This window comes from Mobula hypostoma, chromosome 11 (assembly GCF_963921235.1).
Source record: "Mobula hypostoma chromosome 11, sMobHyp1.1, whole genome shotgun sequence".
Taxonomy (NCBI): Eukaryota; Metazoa; Chordata; class Chondrichthyes; order Myliobatiformes; family Myliobatidae; genus Mobula; species Mobula hypostoma.
In genome coordinates, this window is record NC_086107.1 from 46,898,926 (window position 1) to 46,922,241 (window position 23,316).

Below are 23,316 nucleotides of genomic sequence, written 5' to 3' on the forward strand. Positions count from 1 at the left end.
TCTGCTGTTTCAACTAACGTCCACTTTGTTTACTTCTTCGTTCTGTTGAAGGGTTGTCCATCTGCAGCGTTAACCATTTTCTCTTTCCGCACATGCTGCTTGACAACTGAGTTCTTCCTGCAGTTCCATTCTTTTCTCAGATTCCAACATTTGCATTTTTATTTGCTTTCCAAATATTTCTTTGGTAAGTGGGAGCCATTTCTTGGTTACCAGCTAATTAAGTAAGTACAATTTAGTAAGACTGAAACACATAGAAAAGCTGTTTTGAAGTGTTTTTATATATTGTCAGTTGATTAGTTTTAAATTTAGTCAGTTCTTTTGGAAACGGTGTCTGCTTTTTCTTCAAATAGGAATTCCAAAGCTTTCTGATGTCATTCTCGAGCCAGAAAATCCATTATATGGCCAGCCTCTTGTTCTTAAATGTAATGTAACCAGTTTTTCTCACAATGAAATTTCCACCCAATGGCTAATGGATGAGGAACCCTTCTTAAAAGGAGTAAAAAATTCAAGCCCCATAATGGGAAAGGATGGATCTTATCATTTGTCCTCCTGTCTGGAGTTTATACCAACAGCATTGCATTATAATAAGAAATTTGCCATTGTGGTGAAAAATGGACTTTCATCTGATGGTATTAAAAAGCAGTTTCGTTTACCGCTTCCAGGTAAGTTAAACTGGTGCAAAACCCTATACGTTTATTAATTTTGTTAGCAAGAACTGAATTTGTCAGAGTAAAAAAACCAACTGCTAATTGTTTTTGAATAACATAATTTGTTTTCATATATTTGTTTCCAGCATGGGCCCAGGTGAGTTTATAAACCTTTACTTGAGTAAAGGTATTAATAGCAGAAAAGAAAGGACTTTGAATTGAAGTACAATTGAGTCCAGTTAATTGGGACACATCAGACCTGTACATTTTGGTCCAGTTAAGTGGCTGCCCAATTAGCCTAAGTTTCATGGAAATAGTAAGAGACAAACTACCATTTAACTGAATAACAAATTATGTATTTAAATGAAATACAGAACAAATTAGAACACTATCAATACCACTACAGTGCTATAAAACTGTATTAGTTCCTAGTAGTTCATCCAGTGTACATTGCTGCTTCTTTTGATTGATTATAAATGAACAAAATCAGTGCAGACAATGGGCTGCCTTCATACAATGCTATTGATGACTGCAATCACCAAATCTTCATTATCGTTATACGATTGTCAATACCTTCAAACTCTTTTTCTTTCTTAACTTGGTTAAGTGGTGTAATCATTTCATTTTCACTCCTAGCTGTTCCTAGTATCTCCAAGCCTGAATACTCGAAACCACAGCAAGCAAAGCGGTTCTGAATCGTCTTACTGCTTGTTTCTCACCAATGATCAGTGACAAAAATCAGTGCTCTATAAACACAAGCACATTCAACTGATGCTCCTTAAAAACAGCTCACTCCAAGCACAGTGTAACTTCTAATGGTCACACAAGTGCATGCATTTGACGCCAGTTAGAAACTTCCACAACATTCTCCTGCCCCAAATAAGTGGCGTAGTGCCCCCGAATAAAGGAAGAAGTTCCTGGCTTTTTTCTTGATGAGTTTTGTTCTTTGAAAGTGTCCAAAATAGTGGGAAGATTTGCAAATGTTGCACAGGGGGGTGGGGGCATGGTTTAAACTAGAGTTGCAGGGTGCACAGAACAGTTCGTGGAGTGGTTATGAAGAAAAATGTAAATCATATATAACCATATAACAATTACAGCATGGAAACATGCCTTCTCGGCCTTTCTAGTCCGTGCCAAAAGCCTACTCTCACCTAGTCCCACCGACCTGCACTCAGCCCATAACCTTCCATTCCTTCCCAATTTTACGTTAAATGACAATATCAAGCCTGCCTCCACCACTTTTACTGGAAGCTCGTTCCACACAGCTACCACTCTCTGAGTAAAGAAGTTTCCCCTCACATTACCCCTAAACTTTTGCCCCCTCTCAACTCATGTCCTCTTGTTTGAATCTCCCCTACTCTCAATGGAAAAAGCCTATCCACGTCAACTCTATCCACCCCCCTCAACCTTCTACGCTCCAAAGAATAAAGACCCAACTTGTTCAACCTTTCTCTGTAATTTAGGTGCTGAAACCCAGGTAACATTATAGTAAATCTTCTCTATACTCTTTCTATTTTGTTGACATCTTTTCTATAATTCGGTGACCAGAACTGTAGACAGTACTCCAAATTTGGCCTTACCAATGCCTTGTACAATTTTAACATTACATCCCAACTCCTATACTCAATGCTCTGATTTATAAAGGCCAGCATATCAAAAGCTTTCTTCACCACCCTATCCACATGAGATTCCATCTTCAGGGAACTATGCACCATTATTACTAGATCACTCTGTTCTACTGCATTCTTCAATGCCCTATCATTTACCATGTATGTCCCATTTTGATTAGTCCTCCCAAAATGTAGCACCTCACACTCATCAGTATTAAACTCCATTTGCCATCTTTCAGCCCACTATTCTAACTGGCCTAAATTTCTCTGCAAGCTTTGAAAGCCTCCTTCATTATCCACAATGCCACCTATCTTGGTATCATCTGCATTCTTACTAATCCAATTTACCACCCCATCAGTCACCGGCCTCCAACCTGACAAGCAGTTATCCACCACTACTCTCTGGCCTCTCCCATCCTGCCAATGTTGAATCCATTTTACTACTTCAATATTAATACCTAACATTTGAATCTTCCTAACTAACCTTCCATGTGGAACCTTGTCAAAGGCCTTACTGAAGTCCATATAGATAACATCCACTGCGTTACCCTCGTTAACTTTCCTAGTAACCTCTTCAAAAAATTCAATTTGTCAAACATGACCTTCCACGCACAAATCCATGTTGACTGTTCCTAATCAGACCCTGACTATCCGGATAGTTATATATACCATCTCTAAGAATACCTTCCATTAATTTACCCACCACTGTTGTCAAACTTACAGGCGGATAATTGCTAGATTTACTCTTTGAACCCTTTTTAAGCAATGGAACAACATGAGCAATACGCCAATCCTCCAGCACCATTCCCGTTTCTAATGACATCTGAAATATTTCAGTCAGAGCCCCTGCTATTTCGACACTAACTTCCCTCAAGGTCCTGGGGAATATCCTGTCAGGACCCGGAGACTTACAACTTTTATATTCCTTAAACGCGCCAATACTTCCTCTTCTTTAATCATCATAGTTTCCAAAACATCCCTACCTGTTTCCTTTACCTTACACAATTCAATATCCTTCTCCTGAGTGAATACCGAAGAAAAGAAATTGTTCAAAATCTCCCCCATCTCTTTTGGTTCCACACATAGCTGTCCATTCCGATTCTCTAAGGGACCAATTTTATCCCTCACTATCCTTTTGCTATTAATATAACTGTAGAAACCCTTTGGATTTATTTTCACCTTACTTGCTAAAGCAACCTCGCCTCTTCTTTTAGCTTTTCGAATTTCTTTCTTAAGATACTTTTTACATTCTTTATATTCCTCGAGCACCTCATTTACTCCATGCTGCCTATATTTATTGTAGATATCTCTCTTTTTCCGAACCAAGTTTCCAATATCCCTTGAAAACCATGGCTCTCTCAAACTTTTAACCTTTCCTTCCAACCTAACAGGAACATAAAGATTCTGTACCCTCAAACTTTCACCTCAATGACCTCCATTTCTCTATTACATCTTTACCATAAAACAAATTGTCCTAATCCACTCCTTCTAAATCCTTTCGCATCTCCTTATAGTTAGCCTTTCTCTGCTCAAAAATCTCAACCTGGGTCCAGACTTATCCTTCTCCATAACTATATTGAAACTAATGGCATTGTGGTCACTGGACCCGAAGTGCTCCCCAACATATAATTCCGTCACCTGACCTATCTCATTCCCTAATAGGAGATCCAACACTGCCCATTCTCTAGTTGGTACCTCTATGTATTGTTGCCAAAAACTACCCTGCACACATTTTACAAACTCCAAACCATCCAGCCCTTTTACAGTATGGGCTCCCAATCTATGTGTGGAAAATTAAAATCTCCCACAATGACACCCTTGTGCTTACTACAGATATCTGCTATCTCCTTACAAATTTGCTCCTCCAATTCTCGCTCCCCATTAGGTGGTCTATAATACACCCCTATGTGTTACTACACCTTTCCCATTCCTCAATTCCACCCAAATCCTCCCTAGACAAGCCCTGTAATCTATCCTGCCAGAGCACCGCTGTAATATTCTCTCTGACAAGCAATGCAACACCTCCCCCTCTTGTCCCTCTGATTCTATCACACCCTCCTGCAACCATGTTTCACTAATAGCTACAACATCATACTTCCAGGTATCAATCCATGCTCCAAGCTCATTCACCTTTTTTACAATGCTCCTAGCATTAAAATAAACAGTTTCCAAATCCTACATACAAAATTGGGAATCAGTAGTTTGAACATGGTGGGACTAATGTTCTGATCTGCGTATATTTCAATGCAAGGAGTATTGTAGAAAAGCGGATGAATTTAGGGCATGGATCAGCACATGGAATTATGACATTGTAGCTATTAGTGAGACTTTGTTGCAGGAGGGGCAGGACTGGCAGTTCTGGAGTTAAGTTGTTTCAGATGTGATAGAGCAGGAGGGATTAGAGGAGGGAGGGGTGTCGTGGTAGTGCTCAGACAGGAGATCTTGGTCACTAAGGCTTTATACGTAGAACTGAAGATTAAGAAAGGCATGAGCACATTAATGGGATTATATTATGGACCACCCAACACTCCACAGGATTTAAGAAGAGCAAATTTGTAGAGAGATTGCTGACTCTTTCAGGAAACATGAGGTTGTAATAGGTGATTTTAACCTTCCACATATTGACTGGGACTTCCATAAAGGCTTGATGGGATAGAATTTGTCAAATGTGTTCAGGAAAGTTTCCTTAATTAGTACATAGAAGTCCCAATGAGAGTGTGGGCAATATTTGATTTGCTATTAGGGAATGAGACAGGGCAGGTGACAGAAGTTTGTGTACGAGAACACTTTGCATCCAGCGACCACAATGCCATTGCTTTCAAAATAAATATGCAAAAAGATAGATCTGGTCCATAGGTTGAGATTCTAATTTGGAGCAAGGTCTATTCTGATGGTATCAGAGAGGATCTGGCAAGTGTGAATTGGGACAGACTATTTCTGACTGCGGTGTACTTGGTAAGTGGGAGGCTTTCAAAAGTGAAACTTTGGAAGTACAGAGTTTGTATGTTCCTGTCAGAATAAAAGGCAAGGATAACAGGTTTAGTAACCTTCAGTTTTCGAAAGATAATCAGGTGCTGGTTAAGACAAAAATGGAAGAGCATAGCAGGTATGTTATAGACAGGCAGGAACAAATGAGGTTCTTGAGGAGTAGAAGAAATGCAAGAGAACACTTAAGAAGAAAATCAGGAGGGCTAAAAGAAGGCACGAGGTTTCTCTAGCAGACAAGGTGAAGGAGAATCCTAAGGTCTTCTCAGATATATTAAAACCAAAAGGATAGCAAAGGACCAACACTGGTCCTCTGGAGGATGAAAGTGGTAATCTATAAGTGAAACCAAAAGAGATGGGGGAGATCTTGAATGGATATTTTTTTACATTTGTATTTAATTGGAAGATGGACGCATAGTCTATGGATGTGAAGCAAGGCAGCAGTGAGGTCTTGGACCCTATACAGATTACAGAGGAAGACGTATTTGCTATCTTGAGGCGAGTTAGGATGGATAAATCCCCAGGGCCTAACAAGGTATTTCCCTGGACCCTGTGGGAGGCTAGAGCAGAAATTGTAGGGACCCTAGGAGAGATATTTAAAACATCCTTAGGTATGGGTGAGGTTCCAGAGAATTGGAGGATAGCTAATGTTGTTCCATTGTTTACGAAAGGCTCTATGAATACGCCACAAAATCAGTAGTGGGAATGTTATTGGAAGGTGGTCTAAAGGTCCAGATATATAAGTATTTGGATAGATAGGGATTGATTAGGGATAGTTAACCTGGCTTTGTGCATGGTAGGTCGTGTCTAACAAATCTTATAGAGTTTTTCGAGGAACAAGCCAGTAAAGTTGATTAAGGCAAGACAGTGGACGTTGTCCACATGGACTTTAGTGAGGCCTTTGATGAAGTGCTGCATGGGAGGTTGGTCAAGAAGGCTCAGTCACTTGGCATTCATGATGAGGTAGTAAATGGTTGCTTCTCTGACTGGAAGCCTCTGACTAGTAGTGTGCCACAGGGATTAGTGCTGGGTCTATTGTTGTTTGTCATCTACATCAATGATCTGTATAATAATGCAGTAAACTGGATCAGCCACTTTGCTGATGACACCATGATTAGGGGGTGTAGTGGACAGCAAGGAAGACTATCAAAGCATGTAGCAGGATCTGGACCAGCTGGCAAATGGAATGAAAAAAATGGAATGCACCAACCCGGTCTTACATGAAGAGCGGTAGGGCACTGAAGAGTGTAGTAGAACAGAGGAATCTGGGAATACAGATCCATAAATTCCTGCAAATGGCATCACATTTAGATAGTCTTAAAAGAAAGCTTTTGGAGCATTGGCCTTCATTAATCAATGTATTGAGTATAGGAATTGGGATATTATGTTGAAATTGTATAAGATGTCAGTGTGAGGTCTAATTTGGAGTATTGTGTGCAGTTTTGGTCACCTACCTACAGGAAAGATGTAAATAAGATTGGGGGGAACGTCGACTCAGACCATGAGAGGCCTGCGTCAGGCATTTTCATGCCTTACAAGGTGCAGATTAGAAGTGCGGGGCGCCACTGCTCACACAGACTAGAGCAATGTGTGATTAAGTGCCTTGCTCAAGGGCACAAACACACCACCACAGCTGAGGCTCGAACTAGCAACCTTGAGAGAACTCCTTGACGAACTCCTTAACCACTTGGCCACCTGCCCAATAAGGTTGAAAGAGTGCAAAGAAAATTTACAAGGATACTGCCAACACTTGAGGACCTGAGTTATAGGAGAAGGTTAAATAGGTTAAGACTTTATTCCCGAGAACGTAGAAAATTGAGGGGAGATTTGATAGACATACAAAATTTATGAGTAGTATTGATAGTGCAAATACAAGCAGGCTTTTTGCAGTGATGTTAGGTGAGACTAGAACTAGTGGTAATTGGCTAAGGGTGAAAGGTGAAATTTTTAAGGGGAACACAAGGTGAAACTTCTTCACTGAGAGGGTGGTGAGAATGTGGAATGAGCTGTCAGCACAAGTGGTGGATGCGGGTTCGATTTCAACATTTAAGAGAAATTTGGATAGGTATGTGGATGGGAGAGGAATGGAGGGTTATGGTCCAGGTGCAGGTCGATGGGACTAAGCAGATCAATGGATCAGCATGGTCTAGATGAGCCGAAGGGCCTGGTTCTATGCTGTAGTGTTCTGTGGCTCTGTGATTCTAAGTGGCTGCTCCGATTATCCGATAACTCAATAAACCAAGTCCACTTTTACATCCATGTTAAAAGCTGAGCATGTGACTGAATCAGTGTCATATTTCACTTAATTTTTCAACATTTCAAATTTTGAACCTTCCAACATACGAATTAGATGGGACGTTATTGTAGCCTTGAGAACAAAGTACACCTTAGCAATTTTAGGACTTTTAAAAAAAAATTATGGGACCATTTTTAAACCTATCTGATTTACTAATGGGCTTGGAGGTGGAAGAGTGCTATTTTGGCAAACCTGGCTTATACACACTCCAGAACCAAAGCAATATGTTAACTCTTAGCTGCCTTTTATAAATCCTCATCTATGAGATTACTGGGTATAATAGGATCAAATATTCCGTTTGAGGATTGGAGTTTGTTCAATTACCCACATTTACTCCTCTCAGTAAATGTATGATGTCATTGGAAACAAGGGTCCAGATGTCATATTTAGAATCACTAATAAGAGTTGCTCAAGGCATCTCAATACTACATTGTAAAAGTTATGTTTCTTAACACTTGTTATTGGCTATTCATCAGAAATACAACCAACCTCGTTTCCCATGTAAACTGTTAACATCTTTTCCAACTGCTCAGTAATTCATGCTTTTATGTGCCCATCCTGAAAGTGTATAATTTTTTATTAAACTCTAGAAAATATCTTTACCGAATAAATTTTGTTGTTTCCACTTTCTACTCCTATATTCCTTCCTGATTAAGGATTTATGTAGGCCTGCTGACATTTATTTAGCCTACAAACGGTGCCGTTTTGAATGTTTACTTGGATATATGTGATATATCATTTTCTCAGATGCTTTAATCTATAGCGGTCTTGTCTACTGTATAAGCTTTAGTATTTGAAATTTCTACATTCAACATATTTATCTTAACTTTGGAAAATTTATTTGTCAGAATTTGAACAATCAGCTCTAGTCAATGGGACTGACTATATTTGCATGTTGTGTTCCACTTTAAGGACATTTCCCCACTGTGTCTGAAATCAAGTGCAACCCAACACATCTGGAGGAAAACAGAATGGCTACTTTCACAGTTTCACTGACCAATTATGTACCACTGGAAATTGAAGTGAAGTGGTTCAAAGGAGAACAACCCTTCACAGGACCTGTGAATAATAGTCAACCTCAGATTACTGCAAGTGGTCTTTTTTCTTCAACAACCAGCATAGAATTTGCTCCAGAACGATCTGATCAGGACTTGGAAGTCAGATGTACGATATTTCACTCAGAGACAAGCAAAAGAATAGAACAAAAGTTTCATTTAACATTTTGAGGTAAATGTGATTTTGTTCCACTTGTTGCCTCCAAGGATCAAGTCCAACTTCTAAAATAGCTCCCCAAACAACAGTACATCAGTGGCATATACAGGCCATTTGGGACAAAGATGTCTCAAGGCCCTTCATAAGTGTGTTAGCAAATTAAATTTTAACCAAAGCCCATTATGAGATGCAAGGACAGATGACCATAAATTGAATAAAAGTGATGGTTTTAATAGACATTTTGAAAAATGGAGAAGAGTAACAAAAATGTAAAAACTGAATTCCAGACTGAGAAGCAGTTGGTAGCCAATGTAGATTTTGAATATTAATAGTATTATTATTGAAAGAATACCAGGAGTTCAGAGTGGGGGAACAGAACTGAAGGTGGTAGTGCTATATAATAGGAAGTGAATTTGGAGGATTTGATTATTAAACATGAGAATGGCTGTTTGGAAGATTGTTTGATAGCTAAGCTTGACAAGGTGTTTATAGACGTTTCGACTCCAATCGAGAAGCCATCATCAATGCACAGTTTAGGGTGTTGTCTTTTCAGAATGCTGGCTTATGTACTCCTCAGGGGTCCGAATGGATATTGATTAGACGTCATGATCTGGTTGGCTGGTTCAACCCTGTGAACAGTTTAGAAGATTCTGCTTGGTTAGCTTCAAGGGAGGTCCATTAGAGGTGTTTGCTTCGCTGTCCAGATACCGAGATTACTAGCAATTCATTTCTCCGTAAGGGTTCATATACTGGATCTATGTCAATGTCTTTGTCGACTGCAACTTTGAGGATGAAACTATCAAACTCAAAGAGCAACAAAATGTGACGAACAGAACAAATGTTGTGTATTGACTCCAACAAGTACTATGCTGGCTAAACGGGAAGAAAACTGTTGACAAGGATACACAAGCAGCAGCTAGCGAGCAGAAGTCATGACCCACTCCAGCTAGTATCATCTCATGAAAATGAAAATGGATACCATTCCAAGCCAGACTCTTGACTCAAGCAAGAACAAGACAAGAATGAGTATTTCTTGAAGCGTGGTTATGTACAGAAGAATCTATCAACAGCTCCATTCTTTAAGAAAGGAGAGAGGCAACAGAAGGGAAATTATAGACCATTAACATGACCTCAGGGGCTGGGAAGATGTTGGAGTCAATTGCTCAAGATGAGGTTATGGGGTATTTGGTGACACAGCACAAGATAGGACAAAGTCAGCATGATTTTCTTGAGGGAAAATCCTGCCTGACAAACCTGTTGGAATTCTTTGAGGAGATTGCAAGTAGGATGGATAAAGGGGATGCTGTAGATGTTGTATATTTGGATTTTCAGAAGGCCTTTGACAAAGTGCCACACATAAACTTGCTTACCAAATTGAGAGCCCATGGTATTACAAGAAAGTTGCTAGTATGGTTAGAGCATTGTCTGATTGGCCAGAGGCAGCAAGTGGGAAGAAAAGGATCCTTTTTTGGTTGAGTGCCAGTGACTAGTGGTGTTCTGCAGGGGTTGGTGTTGGGACCATTTCTTTTTATATTTTAATCAATGGTTTAGATGATGGAATAGATAGCTTTGTTGCCACGTTTACAGATGATACTAAGATTGGTGGAGGAGTTTGAGGAAACAGGAAGGCTGCAGAAGGACATAGACAGATTAGGAGCATGGACAAGAAAGTGGCAAATAAAATACAATGCTGGAAAATGCATGGTTATGCACTTTAATAGAAGAAGTAAATGTGCAGACTATTTTCTAAGTACAGAGAAAATCTAAAAATCTGAGATGCAAAGGAACTTTGGAGTCCTTGTGCAGAACACCCTAAAGATTAACTTACAGGTTAAGTCAGTGGTGAGGAAGGCAAATGCAATGTTAGCATTCATTTCATGAGGTCTAGAATACAAGAGCAGGGATCTGATGCTTAGGCCATATAAGGCACTGGTGAGGCCTCACCCTCAGTATTGTGAACAGTTTTGGGCTCCTCATCGAAGTAAAAATGTGCTGGCATTGGAGAACATTCAGAGGAGGTTCACAAGGATGATTTCGGAAATCAAGGGGTTATCACATGAGGAACATTTGATAGATCTGGTCCTGTACTCGCTGGAATTTAGAAGGATGAGGGGTGATCTCATTGAAACTTTTCACATGTTGAAAGGCCTAGACAAAGTAGATGAGGAAACAATGTTTCCCATGGTGGGGGAGTCTAGGACAAGAGGGCACAGCCTCAGGATAAAGGGGTGCCCATTTAAAACAGAGATATGGAGAATTTTTTTTAGCTGCAGGGTGGTGAATTTGTTACTACAGGCAGCTGTAGAGGCCAGGTTTTTGGGTGTATTTATGGTGGCAATTGATGGGTTCTTGATTGGCCACGGCATCAAAGGTTATGGGGAGAAGGCCAGGGAGTGGGGCTGAGGAGGAGAAAAGAAAGGGTCAGCAATGATTGAATGGTGGAGCCGGCTCTATGGGCCAAATAGCCTAATTCTGCTCCTATGTTTTATGGTTTAACAAAGACATCAGCATAGATCCAGTACATAAACCCTTACGGAGAAAAGAGAAACAACGACATCAACAATTAATGAATTGCCAGTAAACTGGGGATCTGGACAGTGAAGCAAACACTTCCAATGGACCTCCCTTGAAGCTAGCCAGCCAATCAGGATCTTCCACTGCAAAACCGTTCACTGTGTTTTGAACCAGCCAACCAGATCATGGCGTCTAATCAAGATCCATTTGGGCCCCAGATGAGTATATAAGGTGGCATTCTGAGGAGACAACACCCTTAACTGCGCACTGATGATGGCTTCTCGATCGGAGTCACAACGTTTGCAAACAATTTGCCAAGCTCAGCAATTGACCAAACATCCAAATAGCCAACTGGAGCTACCAATATTCCACAATATTTTAAAGGAGAATGGCTCTACAATGGGCAAGTGTGGCAGTGCGGGATAGACAAGAGTAAGGGCAAGGATGGCAGAGTTTTCGAAGATATGAATGTTATAACAGCAATCAGCTAGGAATATATTAAAATAGTTAATGCAAGTATAATGGTAACAATGATGTGCTAAGTAGTTCAACAAAGAGCAGATTGGGGGGATTAGTTGTAGGGGAAGGCATATATAAGTCTCTCATGACTACCTTCTTCCTCTTGTGTAAGAATGCACCCTGCTGATTCTATACCAGTGAGATTCAAGTTAAAGATAACCACTTAGTTAACACAGCACAAACTAGGTGCCAAGCAATCCCTGAAAAATGCAACCTGGACACACAACAATTCTGCCCATCGTTCTGTTTTCATTAAGTTTAAACTAAAGTCAATTGTAAGCATTTCCTCAACATGAACCAAGGATGTAAATATTGGTGGGGTGTAAGATGGAAGACAAAAGTACAATTAGACTAGTAAATTGGGAGTCAGATCATAAGCCAGCTCCTGGGGAACACCCACCTATGACACCCATGCAGCACTGAATGTTTCACCCTTCTTGTTTTGGGCAGCTAGGGCAACTTGGGATATAATAGATCATCAGTTGGTCTTTTTAATATAATTGAAGTAAAACAGATAGCAGCAACTCTTCCAAAGCTGGAGATGGGGTTGAACCCTATCAAGCTTGAATCCTAACGTCCTGAGTCCTAATGTTTTCATCTGGCTGGCTGTTGCTGTCACTATTACCTATGGCCCCATAATTCACACGTAGTGTCCTAACTGCAAGAAAACTTACCAGATTTTGATCCTGAATGTAATGATAACAGAAAAGCTTGGAGATAAGAAAAGTAACCTTGTGTTTTGATGCATGGCAAGCAGACAAGGAAAGCTTTGGAATTTTGGGAGAAACCCAGATAACAAGTGTATGATAACCATAACTATATAACAATTACAGCACGGAAACAGGCCATCTCGGCCCTTCTAGTCCGTGCCGAACTCTTACTCTTACCCAGTCCCACCAACCTGCATCAACCCGTAATCCTCCATTCCTTTCCTGTCCATATAGCTATCCAATTTAACCTTAAGTGACACCATCGAACCTGCCTCAACTTCTGCTGGAAGCTCGTTCCACACAGCTACCACCCTCTGAGTAAGGAAGTTCCCCCTCATGTTACCCCTAAACTTTTGCCCTTTAACTCTTAACTCATGTCCTCTTGTTTGAATCTCCCCCACTCGCAATGGAAGCCTGTCCACGTCAACTGATGTGGAAATCTTATTGTGTTTTGATGAAGGGATATTAAATGGAAAGGTTAACTCTGTTTCTTTCTCTACAGGTGCTGTCGGATCTATTGATTATTTGCAGAGAGTTTATCTAATACTATATAAATGGAAGCAGTGAACCTTTTTAGGATGATTAAATAAGCCTTGAGTTAAAAAGTGGATATACATGATGTGGGTGTGAAACTTTAGAACAGTCACAAAAACCCCCACTGCTAATATCTGCTGCAACACCCACAAAATGCTGGAGGAACTCGGGCATGTAAACAGTCTACGTTTCAGGCTGAGACTCTTCATCAGGACTGGGAATGAAGAGGAGAAATGTATATTGCTCTGAATTTCCAATATCTACAGATTTTCTCATGTTTGTGATACTAATATCTGCTGTCCTTGCTCGGCTTGGCTAGTGGCTGTTTCTCAAGATCCTCAGCAATGTAGTTGAATCTGTTGGAAGAATTCTCTAAAACAGTATTTAACTTGATTGTTCAGCTTATTCAAAAAATGTCAGTGTTGTTGAATGTTAAAGATAGCTCTGACTTTGAACACTTAATACAGACCCCAAAATAAAGACCAGGCTACAAAGAGAAGATAAAAGTTGAAAATATCATAGAAATCTTTCCCTATTTTTGTAAAGTTGAAAAAGATTAAACTATTGGAGGGGTATAAATCAAGGGAGAGGGGTAGCTAAGAAAGCCATTGTACAGGTCTATAGTTTATTAAAAGTGGCATCACAGGTTACTAGGTCTGTAAAGAAAGCTTTTGGCACATCGGCCTTCATAAATCAAAGTACCGAGTACGGCTGATGAGATGATATGTTGAAGTTGTTGAGGGCTAATTTGGGGTACTGTGTGCAGTTTTGGTTATTTACCTACAGAAAAGTTGTAAATAAGGTTGAAATGAGTACGGAGAAAATTTACAAGGACATTGCTGGATCTGGAAGACCTGAGTTATATGGGAAGATTAAATGGGATAGGATTTATTTCTTCAGGTATGGAAGATTGAGAGATTTGATTGAGGTATACTAAATTATGAGGCATATAGATAGGGTAAATGCAAGCAGGCTTTTTTTCTACTGATGCTGAGTAGGACAACAACTAGAGGTCATGGGTTGGGAGTGAAAGGTGAAAAGTTTAAGGGGACTATTGGGGGAACTTCTTCACTCAGAGTGTGGAATACGTTGCTAGTACAAGTGGTGCATGTGAGGTTGATTTCAACATTTACGAGAAGTTTGGATAGGTACATGGATGGGAGCGGTATGAAAGGCTATTGTCCCAGTGCAGGTCAATGGCAGTAGGCAATTTAGATGGTTTAGCATGGAATAGATGGGCCAAAGAGCCTGCTTCTGTGCTGTACTTTTCTATGGCTCTCCATGACACTACAACAGAGACTATGTATCAGAACAGAAGAAGCTGTTTTGTAAAATTACAGGTTCCAGAGTTGAAAGAAATTGTCTAAAGAGAGATTTTTAAAATATTTCAGCAAACAGTGGGTAGGTTCAATCCACTTTTGATACTGACCTGTAAATGTTCTAGATCAGTACAGCTAATCATCTTACAACTAATGTGTTGGCTGCATACACTGGTCCTTCAGAAGCACTGCAAAAGGATGGAAATGGCACTCAAAAGAATAAAGACTGAGGCAAAAAAAAACAAACAAACTGCTGAATGAGTCTAGTCAGTTGAGCAGCATCTGATGAGGGAATTGTATTGTTGATATTTATTATTGAACGCTCCATCAGGACTGAGAGAGGAAATGCCAGTGTAAGAAAACGGCAAGTGACTGGTTGACTGGGGAGAAAGGAGTTGAAAGATGACAGGCAGTTTATTACACCCTCTCAGAAATCTCATTATGATAGTAACCACCCTGCTTGCTGGAGAAATTGTGGAAATCAAAATGAAAACTATTATCATATTTTCTGGGAAAGCCCCATTATCAAAGACTATTGGACTGGGATACTTAATGCCCTACAAGACATCTTTAAATGTGAAATACCCTTAGAGGGTAAGACCATATACTTTGGGTATATACCTCAAGAATGGTTGAAAAGAGATAAATATTTAATGTACTGCTGGTGGCTGGTAAAAAGACCCTTACCAGGAAATGGTTGTCACAGGAGAGCCCAACTTTAAATGTATGGATGGAAATTACAATGGAAATTTACAAAATGGGGAAGATAACAGCATCTGTTAATCCTAACTTGGAGCAATTTTATTCATACTGAAGAATATGGTTTAACTACATAACGCCTCATAGGCCTGATTTTTATTCTCACAAGTCAATATGTTGTTAAAAAAAAATCACTCCCTACTCTGTACATAGTTTTCATCTTTTGATTGTTCTTTCTTTCCTCTCCTTTCTTATAAGTGTATACCTCAGATAAATATTATGTGGAGATTTGTGACAAATATGATTATATGATATATATGTACAGTATCTGAAATACATCTTATGGAAATGTTTGTTTGATGATGGAATTTAATTAAAAAATAAATTACAAAAAAAAATCAAGATGACAAGCAGATTGAACCAGGTAGAGGAAGGGGAAGGTGGAGTGGACAGACATGATTGATGGAGGCAGACAGCTAAGAGGGAGGTGTGGAGTGTGAAGGTGGATACAGTTGCTGGAGAATGATAAGTAGGAACACAAAGGCTACCAGTGCTGGAATCTGATAAGGAAGGAGGATGATCATGGGAACCATGAGGGGAGAGGTAAAAGGCAGAGGGAACCAGGATTGGAGGTGAGGCAGTGAAGGAATCATGCATTAGGGCCTGATCCAATATTCAAGAAAGGAAAGGAAGTGAATCTGGTGGATGTTGTGGACAGCTACTGTAACAATGACATGGTTCCTGAGAATATATAAGAGGAAAGACCTTGCATCCTTCACTCTTTTGAAATCCTGGGCCTGACCTAAAACAGCATAGTTACATTGTTGGGGTTCCTGTTATGAACCCAAAGGGGAAGGCTGGGGAAAAACCACGAACCTGAAATCTCTGAAAACTGTAATGTTCAAGCCTTAAAACTACTAAAATTCACTTGGGAAATCTAGATTTTCATTTGTTTGCAGCCAGAAATCAAGTTTGACTCTTTTAGGAGCAGTGCTCATCATTCATAATAATACCAATATAAGCCAGACTAGTGTCCTGCCAGACATAAGAATGCATGCACTATGATTAAGAGCTAAAGCAACTGACAGAAAATGCTAGAAGAACTCAGAAGGTCAGGCAACATCCATGGAAATAAACAAACAGTCAAAGTTTTGGGCCAAGACCTTTCTTCAGGACAGATGCATTTGGTGCTGAAGGATGACGAATATTTTGAAAAATTTCTGTTTGGTGAATTATATGAAGAACTGAGAATAGATGGAGTTGGATGTTGTATCCTCAGGGCAGCAACATGTAAAGCTATATACTTTTGATTATTAAACTTAAAATTAAGTATTGCATCATGTTTGTATTATTTGAAATCTTTGCTACATATTTGTATGTTTTTGATGTTTTAACTTAGTTCACATCAAGCAATCATATGGGACGATGTCCAGCCCACAACCTATTGGTTGCAATATTTCTCTGATGCAGTGCATTAACTCTCTTGGCAGTATTTAGAAGAGAGTACAGAACAAAATCAAAAATCTGTCTTGTCTTCTACAGTGTCTGTAAAACCAGAGCCTTCCCTTTGTGTGCAACACAACCCATGTAAGTACTGAGAAGAAGAATGGTGCTAATTGAAAGTACTCCAGATTCTCAGTGGCTGAATCTGAGCTTTACAGATCTATGACTAATTGTTAAATCTGTCATTGAGAGAACTTATTATAAATACTAATATTTCTTTTTTGATGAACTGTGAATGTTTACCCCTTTTGGATTCTACATGAGTCTTTAATCAGATGGTAGGACTATAACAGGACTAGAACAGGGGTGGCCAACTGTTTACATTCGATGCATCAATTTTTCCACACGACTACAGATGCGCCATACAACTCTTGTACCCCTATTCAATTCTTGTAAAAATGTTAATATAGACATATTTAGCATTTTTATATGACATATTGATTGAATATAAAGACAAGATAAACATTACTTAATGAGATTTTTGAGTTTGTTTTGATTTTGCCAAGCTTTTAATGTTTGGAGTTAAATTAGTTACTGAGAGCAACAGAGAATTCTTCAAGTTTGAATCAGTCAATCTCAACCTCGTTTTGTTTTTAATCAATTTCATGGCTGAAAATGCTTGTTCACATCTGTACATCGTTCTGAAACAACAGATATAACTCTGGGCAAATTTTGTTCTGGAAAATGTTCACAGGGTAATGATCGCCTGAAATTAATCATGTCAGAAGCATTTGGGACTGAGGGAAGCTCATCAAATTTCATGTTCAATAATTAATTTGTTTTCAAGAAAATAAGTTCCATTTGTATGTTACTAGGCATCTTCATGATTTTTTGTTCACTAAGTGAAAATGGGTTTATAAATGCAAGTATGCAGTCTTTAGCAAAATCACGAAAATGACTTGCAATAAACTGATTTTTTTCAATATATTTTGTAAAATTGCCATTATCTTCAGCACATTCACTCTGCTCTCTTTTAAGTGCGGAAACTAGCTCAAATCCTCATTTTCTAACCGAGAGGTGAACAGTTTTAAGTTTATCTTGAATGCATTGATATCATTTACTAAGCTAGGAAACAATTTGTTCTTGCCCTGGAGTTTCAAATTTAGATCACTGAGATGGCTGGCAACATCAACTAAAAATGCTAAATCAAATAGCCAATTGTTAACACATAAAAGGGCTCTTTCCTCAGGCAGCTCATTTTTCTCGTCTAGAAAATTATGAACAGTATTTTTCAGTTTCCAAAATCTACTCAGAGCCTGTCCTCTAGAAAGCCAGAGCACCTCACAACAAAGGACGAGATCGCCATATTCCAAACCTAACATTTCACAATATTCTCTGAATTCTCGTCTGTTTAATCCTTTTGCTCTAATTTTATTCATGCATTTCACAACCAGTAACATAACATGCTGCAAATTTAAAGTTTTTTCCGCACAGTGGCTCTTAGTGTGTAATGCAGTGATATTTTAGTAGCAGATGACCTAAAAAGTTGTCAAGCAAAGTTGTCCCAGCGGCTTTACCTATCATTGACGGCGCTCCGTCATGACAAACACCGTTGAGTTTACTAGAATCAAGTTCTAGATTTTCTAGGCATGATTTTACTTTGTCAAAAATGTCTGATTCTCTTGTTTTTCCATGAAGCGAATCAAGACCGATAAATTCTTCAAAGACGATAAAATTATCATCAATTCCTCTTATAAAAATGCTTAATTATGCTACATCACATAGTTCAGCAGATTCGTCCAAAGCTAAAGGAAAGGAAGTACAAGCATGGACAAGGTCTTTCAGTTGCTCAGATACATCATGACAGAGTTCTTCGGTGCGTCTCGTAACTGTTTGCTTTGACAGAGCAATTTCGTCTACCTTCCTTTTGATATTTTTATCACCAAGACATCTTGCAAATATTTGGAGACAAGGCTTAACAATTTTTTCTCCATCAGAGAAAGACTTTCATTTTTTGGTCAACGCTAAAGCAATTTCGTAGGACGCTTCTGTCATCGCTAAACTTTCACAACAACTTCTAACAAATATATTTTGTCTTCTTTTGATTTCTTCCTTTTTCTTAATCACATATTCTTTCCGTAACTCAGACCCAAGCACTAGCTTCAGTTTTCCTTCTATCTCAGACTGATGTTGTGTTTTATAGTGTCTATTAAGATCATGTCTTCTATTATGTGAAAAAGTGTTTTCACAAACAATACTCAACGGTTTTCCTGACAGACCCGCTATTAATAAGAACTTATTTTCCCCTGTTCATTGAATTCACGCTTACAATCACTTTTTGCTATTCTTTTGCACTGTGATGGGTAACTGAATGTAAAAAGAAGGCTTAATTTTCGAAGAAGTGCAAAACTGCAAATGTTCACAAAGGACGAACAAAGCACAACTCCGTAGCGAAAGAATGTCAATTGTAAACTAACTGGCAAAAACCTGTGATGCACCGCTGGTGCAGACGACTAGTGCTTCAGAATCAAACATAGAAACATAGAAAATAGGTGCAGGAGTAGGCCATTCGGCCCTTCGAGCCTGCACCGCCATTTATTATGATCATGGCTGATCATCCAACTCAGATCCCCGCCCCAGCCTTCCCTCCATACCCCCTGACCCCCGTAGCCACAAGGGCCATATCTAACTCCCTCTTAAATACAGCCAATGAACTGGCCTCAACTGTTTCCTGTGGCAGAGAATTCCACAGATCCACCACTCTCTGTGTGAAGAAGTTTTTCCTAATCTCGGTCCTAAAAGGCTTCCCCTCTATCCTTAAACTGTGGCCCCTCGTTCTGGACTTCCCCAACATCGGGAACAATCTTCCTGCATCTAGCCTGTCCAATCCCTTTAGGATTTTATACGTTTCAATCAGATTCTCCCTCAATCTTCTAAATTCCAACGAGTACAAGCCCAGTTCATCCAGTCTTTCTTCATATGAAAGTCCTGCCATCCCAGGAATCAATCTGGTGAACCTTCTTTGTACTCCCTCTATGGCAAGGATGTCTTTCCTCAGATTAGGGGACCAAAACTGCACACAATACTCCAGGTGTGGTCTCACCAAGGCCTTGTACAACTGCAGTAGTACCTCCCTGCTCCTGTACTCGAATCCTCTCACTATAAATGCCAGCATACCATTCGCCTTTTTCACCGCCTGCTGTACCTGCATGCCCACTTTCAATGACTGGTGTATAATGACACCCAGGTCTTGTTGCACCTTCCCTTTTCCTAATCGGCCACCATTCAGATAATAATCTGTTTTCCTATTTTTGCCACCAAAGTGGATAACTTCACATTTATCCACATTAAATTGCATCTGCCATGAATTTGCCCACTCACCCAACCTATCCAAGTCACCCTGCATCCTCTTAGCATCCTCCTCACAGCTAACACTGCCATCCAGCTTCGTGTCATCTGCAAACTTGGAGATGCTGCATTTAATTCCCTCATCCAAGTCATTAATATATATTGTAAACAACTGGGGTCCCAGCACTGAGCCTTGCGGTACCCCACTAGTCACCGCCTGCCATTCTGAAAAGGTCCCGTTTATTCCCACTCTTTGCTTCCTGTCTGCTAACCAATTTTCCACCCACATCAATACCTTACCCCCAATACCGTGTGCTTTAAGTTTGCACACTAATCTCTTGTGTGGGACCTTGTCAAAAGCCTCTTGAAAATCCAAATATACCACATCCACCGGTTCTCCCCTATCCACTCTACTAGTTACATCCTCAAAAAATTCTATGAGATTCGTCAGACATGATTTTCCTTTCACAAATCCATGCTGACTTTGTCCGATCATTTCACCGCTTTCCAAATGCGCTGTTATTACATCCTTGATAACTGACTCCAGTAGTTTCCCCACCATCGACGTTAGGCTAACCGGTCTATAATTCCCCGGTTTCTCTCTCCCTCCTTTTTTAAAAAGTGGGGTTACATTAGCCACCCTCCAATCCTCAGGAACTAGTCCAGAATCTAACGAGTTTTGAAAAATTATCACTACTGCATCCACTATTTCTTGGGCTACTTCCTTAAGCACTCTGGGATGCAGACCATCTGGCCCTGGGGATTTATCTGCCTTCAATCCCTTCAATTTACCTAACACCACTTCCCTACTAACATGTATTTCGCTCAATTCCTCCATCTCACTGGACCCTCTGTCCCCTACTATTTCTGGAAGATTATTTATGTCCTCCTTAGTGAAGACAGAACCAAAGTAATTATTCAATTGGTCTGCCATGTCCTTGCGCCCCATAATCAATTCACCTGTTTCTGTCTGCAGGGGACCTACATTTGTCTTTACCAGTCTTTTCCTTTTTACATATCTATAAAAGCTTTTACAGTCCATTTTTATGTTCCCTGCCAGTTTTCTCTCATAATCTTATTTCCCCTTCCTAATTAAGCCCTTTGTCCTCCTCTGCTGAACTCTGAATTTCTCCCAGTCCTCAGGTGGGCCACTTTCTCTGGCTAATTTGTATGCTTCTTCTTTGGAATTGATACTATCCCTAATTTCTCTTGTCAGCCACGGGTGCACTACCTTCCTTGATTTATTCTTTTGCCAAACTGGGATGAACAATTGTTGTAGTTCATCCATGCAACCTTTAAATGCTTGCCATTGCATATCCACCGTCAATCCTTTAAGTGTCATTTGCCAGTCTATCTTAGCTAATTCATGTCTCATACCTTCAAATTTACCCTTCTTTAAGTTCAGAACCTTTGTTTCTGAATTAACTATGTCACTCCCCATCTTAATGAAGAATTCCACCATATTATGGTCACTCTTACCCAATGGGCCTCTCACGACAAGATTGCTAATTAACCCTTCCTCATTGCTCAAAACCCAGTCCAGAATAGCCTGCTCTCTAGTTGGTTCCTCGACATGTTGGTTCAAAAAACCATCCCGCATACATTCCAAGAAATCCTCTTCCTCAGCACCTTTACCAATTTGGTTCACCCAATCTACATGTAGATTGAAGTCACCCATTATAACTGCTGTTCCTTTATTGCACACATTTCTAATTTCCTGTTTAATACCATCTCCGACCTCGCTACTACTGTTAAGTGGCCTGTACACAACTCCCACCAGCATCTTCTGCCCCTTAGTGTTACGCAGCTCTACCCATATCGATTCCACATCTTCCCGGCTTATGTCCTTCCCTTCTATTGCGTTAATTTCTTCTTTAACCAGCAATGCCACCCCACCTCCCCTTCCTTCATGTCTATCCCTCCTGAATATTGAATATCCCTGAACATTGAGCTCCCAAACAAGTATCAAACGTGTATGGAACAGTTATAGAACGACTGCAGAACAAAAGTCCTTTTTTCCTACTTTGACTCATTGAACATTTTTAATTGAAAATAAATTAATGTGAAGGAAGATAACATTAGCCAAAAGATGTGCATGAAATAATAAAATTACTAAAAATAATTGCTAAGTGTTAGATTTATTCTCAGTAAAACCCATTTCTAGCTCTAAGCTACTTGAATTCCTGTTAGATTTTTTTTCTACAAATTGGTTTTTGGTTAATACTTTTCGCACGAGTAGGCTTATTTTTTTATTATTAGCACTGGGGTGTAATGCGCCATAGGTTGGCCATACAGTATCTGGTCTAGGCCGTACCCGTGGCTCCCTAGGCAATGGGCTGGCTGCTGCTATTGGGAAGAGTGTCTACTTCTGTTAAAACTGTAGTCCTGCCACTCAATGTTTCTCACTCAGGCCACCTACACTCACGAACTAGTCTTGGTCTTCGGATTTCTGCGTGGAATAAGATTTTAGCAGAATTTCTCCCTTGGTAGTTTACAGTAAATAATGCCCATATAATAGACAATATAAGTTCAGAACTAGAATAGCTAGCCAATGAGAAGACCCACAAATCCAGCTTACCCCGGGCACCCCGTATGTTCCCTTTGCCATTCATATACTATAGAGGTGGTGAACAGTAATGTTGGTCCAATTTTTACCTGTCCTGTACTCTGCTGGTCACATTGTCGGGTTGATCGGGCCATTACATTAGGGGTGCGAAGGAGGTATCACTCAAGGACAATCCTAACCCTGGTCCTGAACACAAATGGACCAGAGCCGGGGCTACGCGTGTTTTTACATATACCTCTCTTGGCAAAGTGCTAGTGTTGGACCTACTATCTGAGGCTAGAGCTTGGAGACAATAGGGGGAGCGCAGTGCTGTAAAGTTAGTGGTGGTACTACCCCATAACAAGACTATTCAAGACCAGATACTTTACAGAGTTGTGAGAATTTCGAGCAGACTCGCTCCCTGAAAAGGTATAGGCCCATAATCCTACCAATATACACAGCGAGGATTCTCTTCCAACCAGCAGGGGTTTTAGATATGCAGGACTCTGTGCAGAATGGGGAACTGCCATACAAACGTAACAGTTTGTTAAATTTGCGCGGTTGGCCGTATAATTAGCAAACTGCCACTATGTATTGTATAAGTGTGGGTGACCCTGTCCTTCCTTCACATGCTCAAAACTTCTTCTCCACTTGCCTAATTTTTTGTATTTGCCCTCAGGCACTGTTGGGCACTTAATCAATCCTACCCCCAATATGATTATTACCACTGTTTCCTTCATGTTAGTCCTCTATTGAGTATATATTTCGTTAATAATCAGTCACTATGTATATAACATGAGCTACAGGTTAGAATAGATTTCTTTTCCAGTCTCTCAATAACACTTAGTTCCCAGTTCTCAGCGCCATTCCTTTCTCTCGGGGATGATGTCACTTGTTCAGCGTTAATTCGTCCTCGTTGTGGTGCAACTTGCACC

General features: G+C 39.9%; 1 protein-coding gene across 1 annotated transcript in view; it reads left to right on the forward strand.

Annotated features, from left to right (window-relative positions):
• LOC134353706 (uncharacterized) overlaps positions 1–17,435 on the forward strand; it is a 51,384-nt gene extending 33,949 nt beyond the window's left edge. Inside the window, exons 9-11 of the mRNA XM_063061991.1 lie at positions 351–662; positions 8,451–8,765; positions 12,996–17,435. Of these exons, the coding sequence (XP_062918061.1) occupies positions 351–662; positions 8,451–8,764 (626 nt within the window). The 3' untranslated portion in view covers position 8,765; positions 12,996–17,435. The remainder of the gene's footprint in view (positions 1–350; positions 663–8,450; positions 8,766–12,995) is intronic.
• The last annotated feature ends 5,881 nt before the right edge of the window (positions 17,436–23,316 follow it).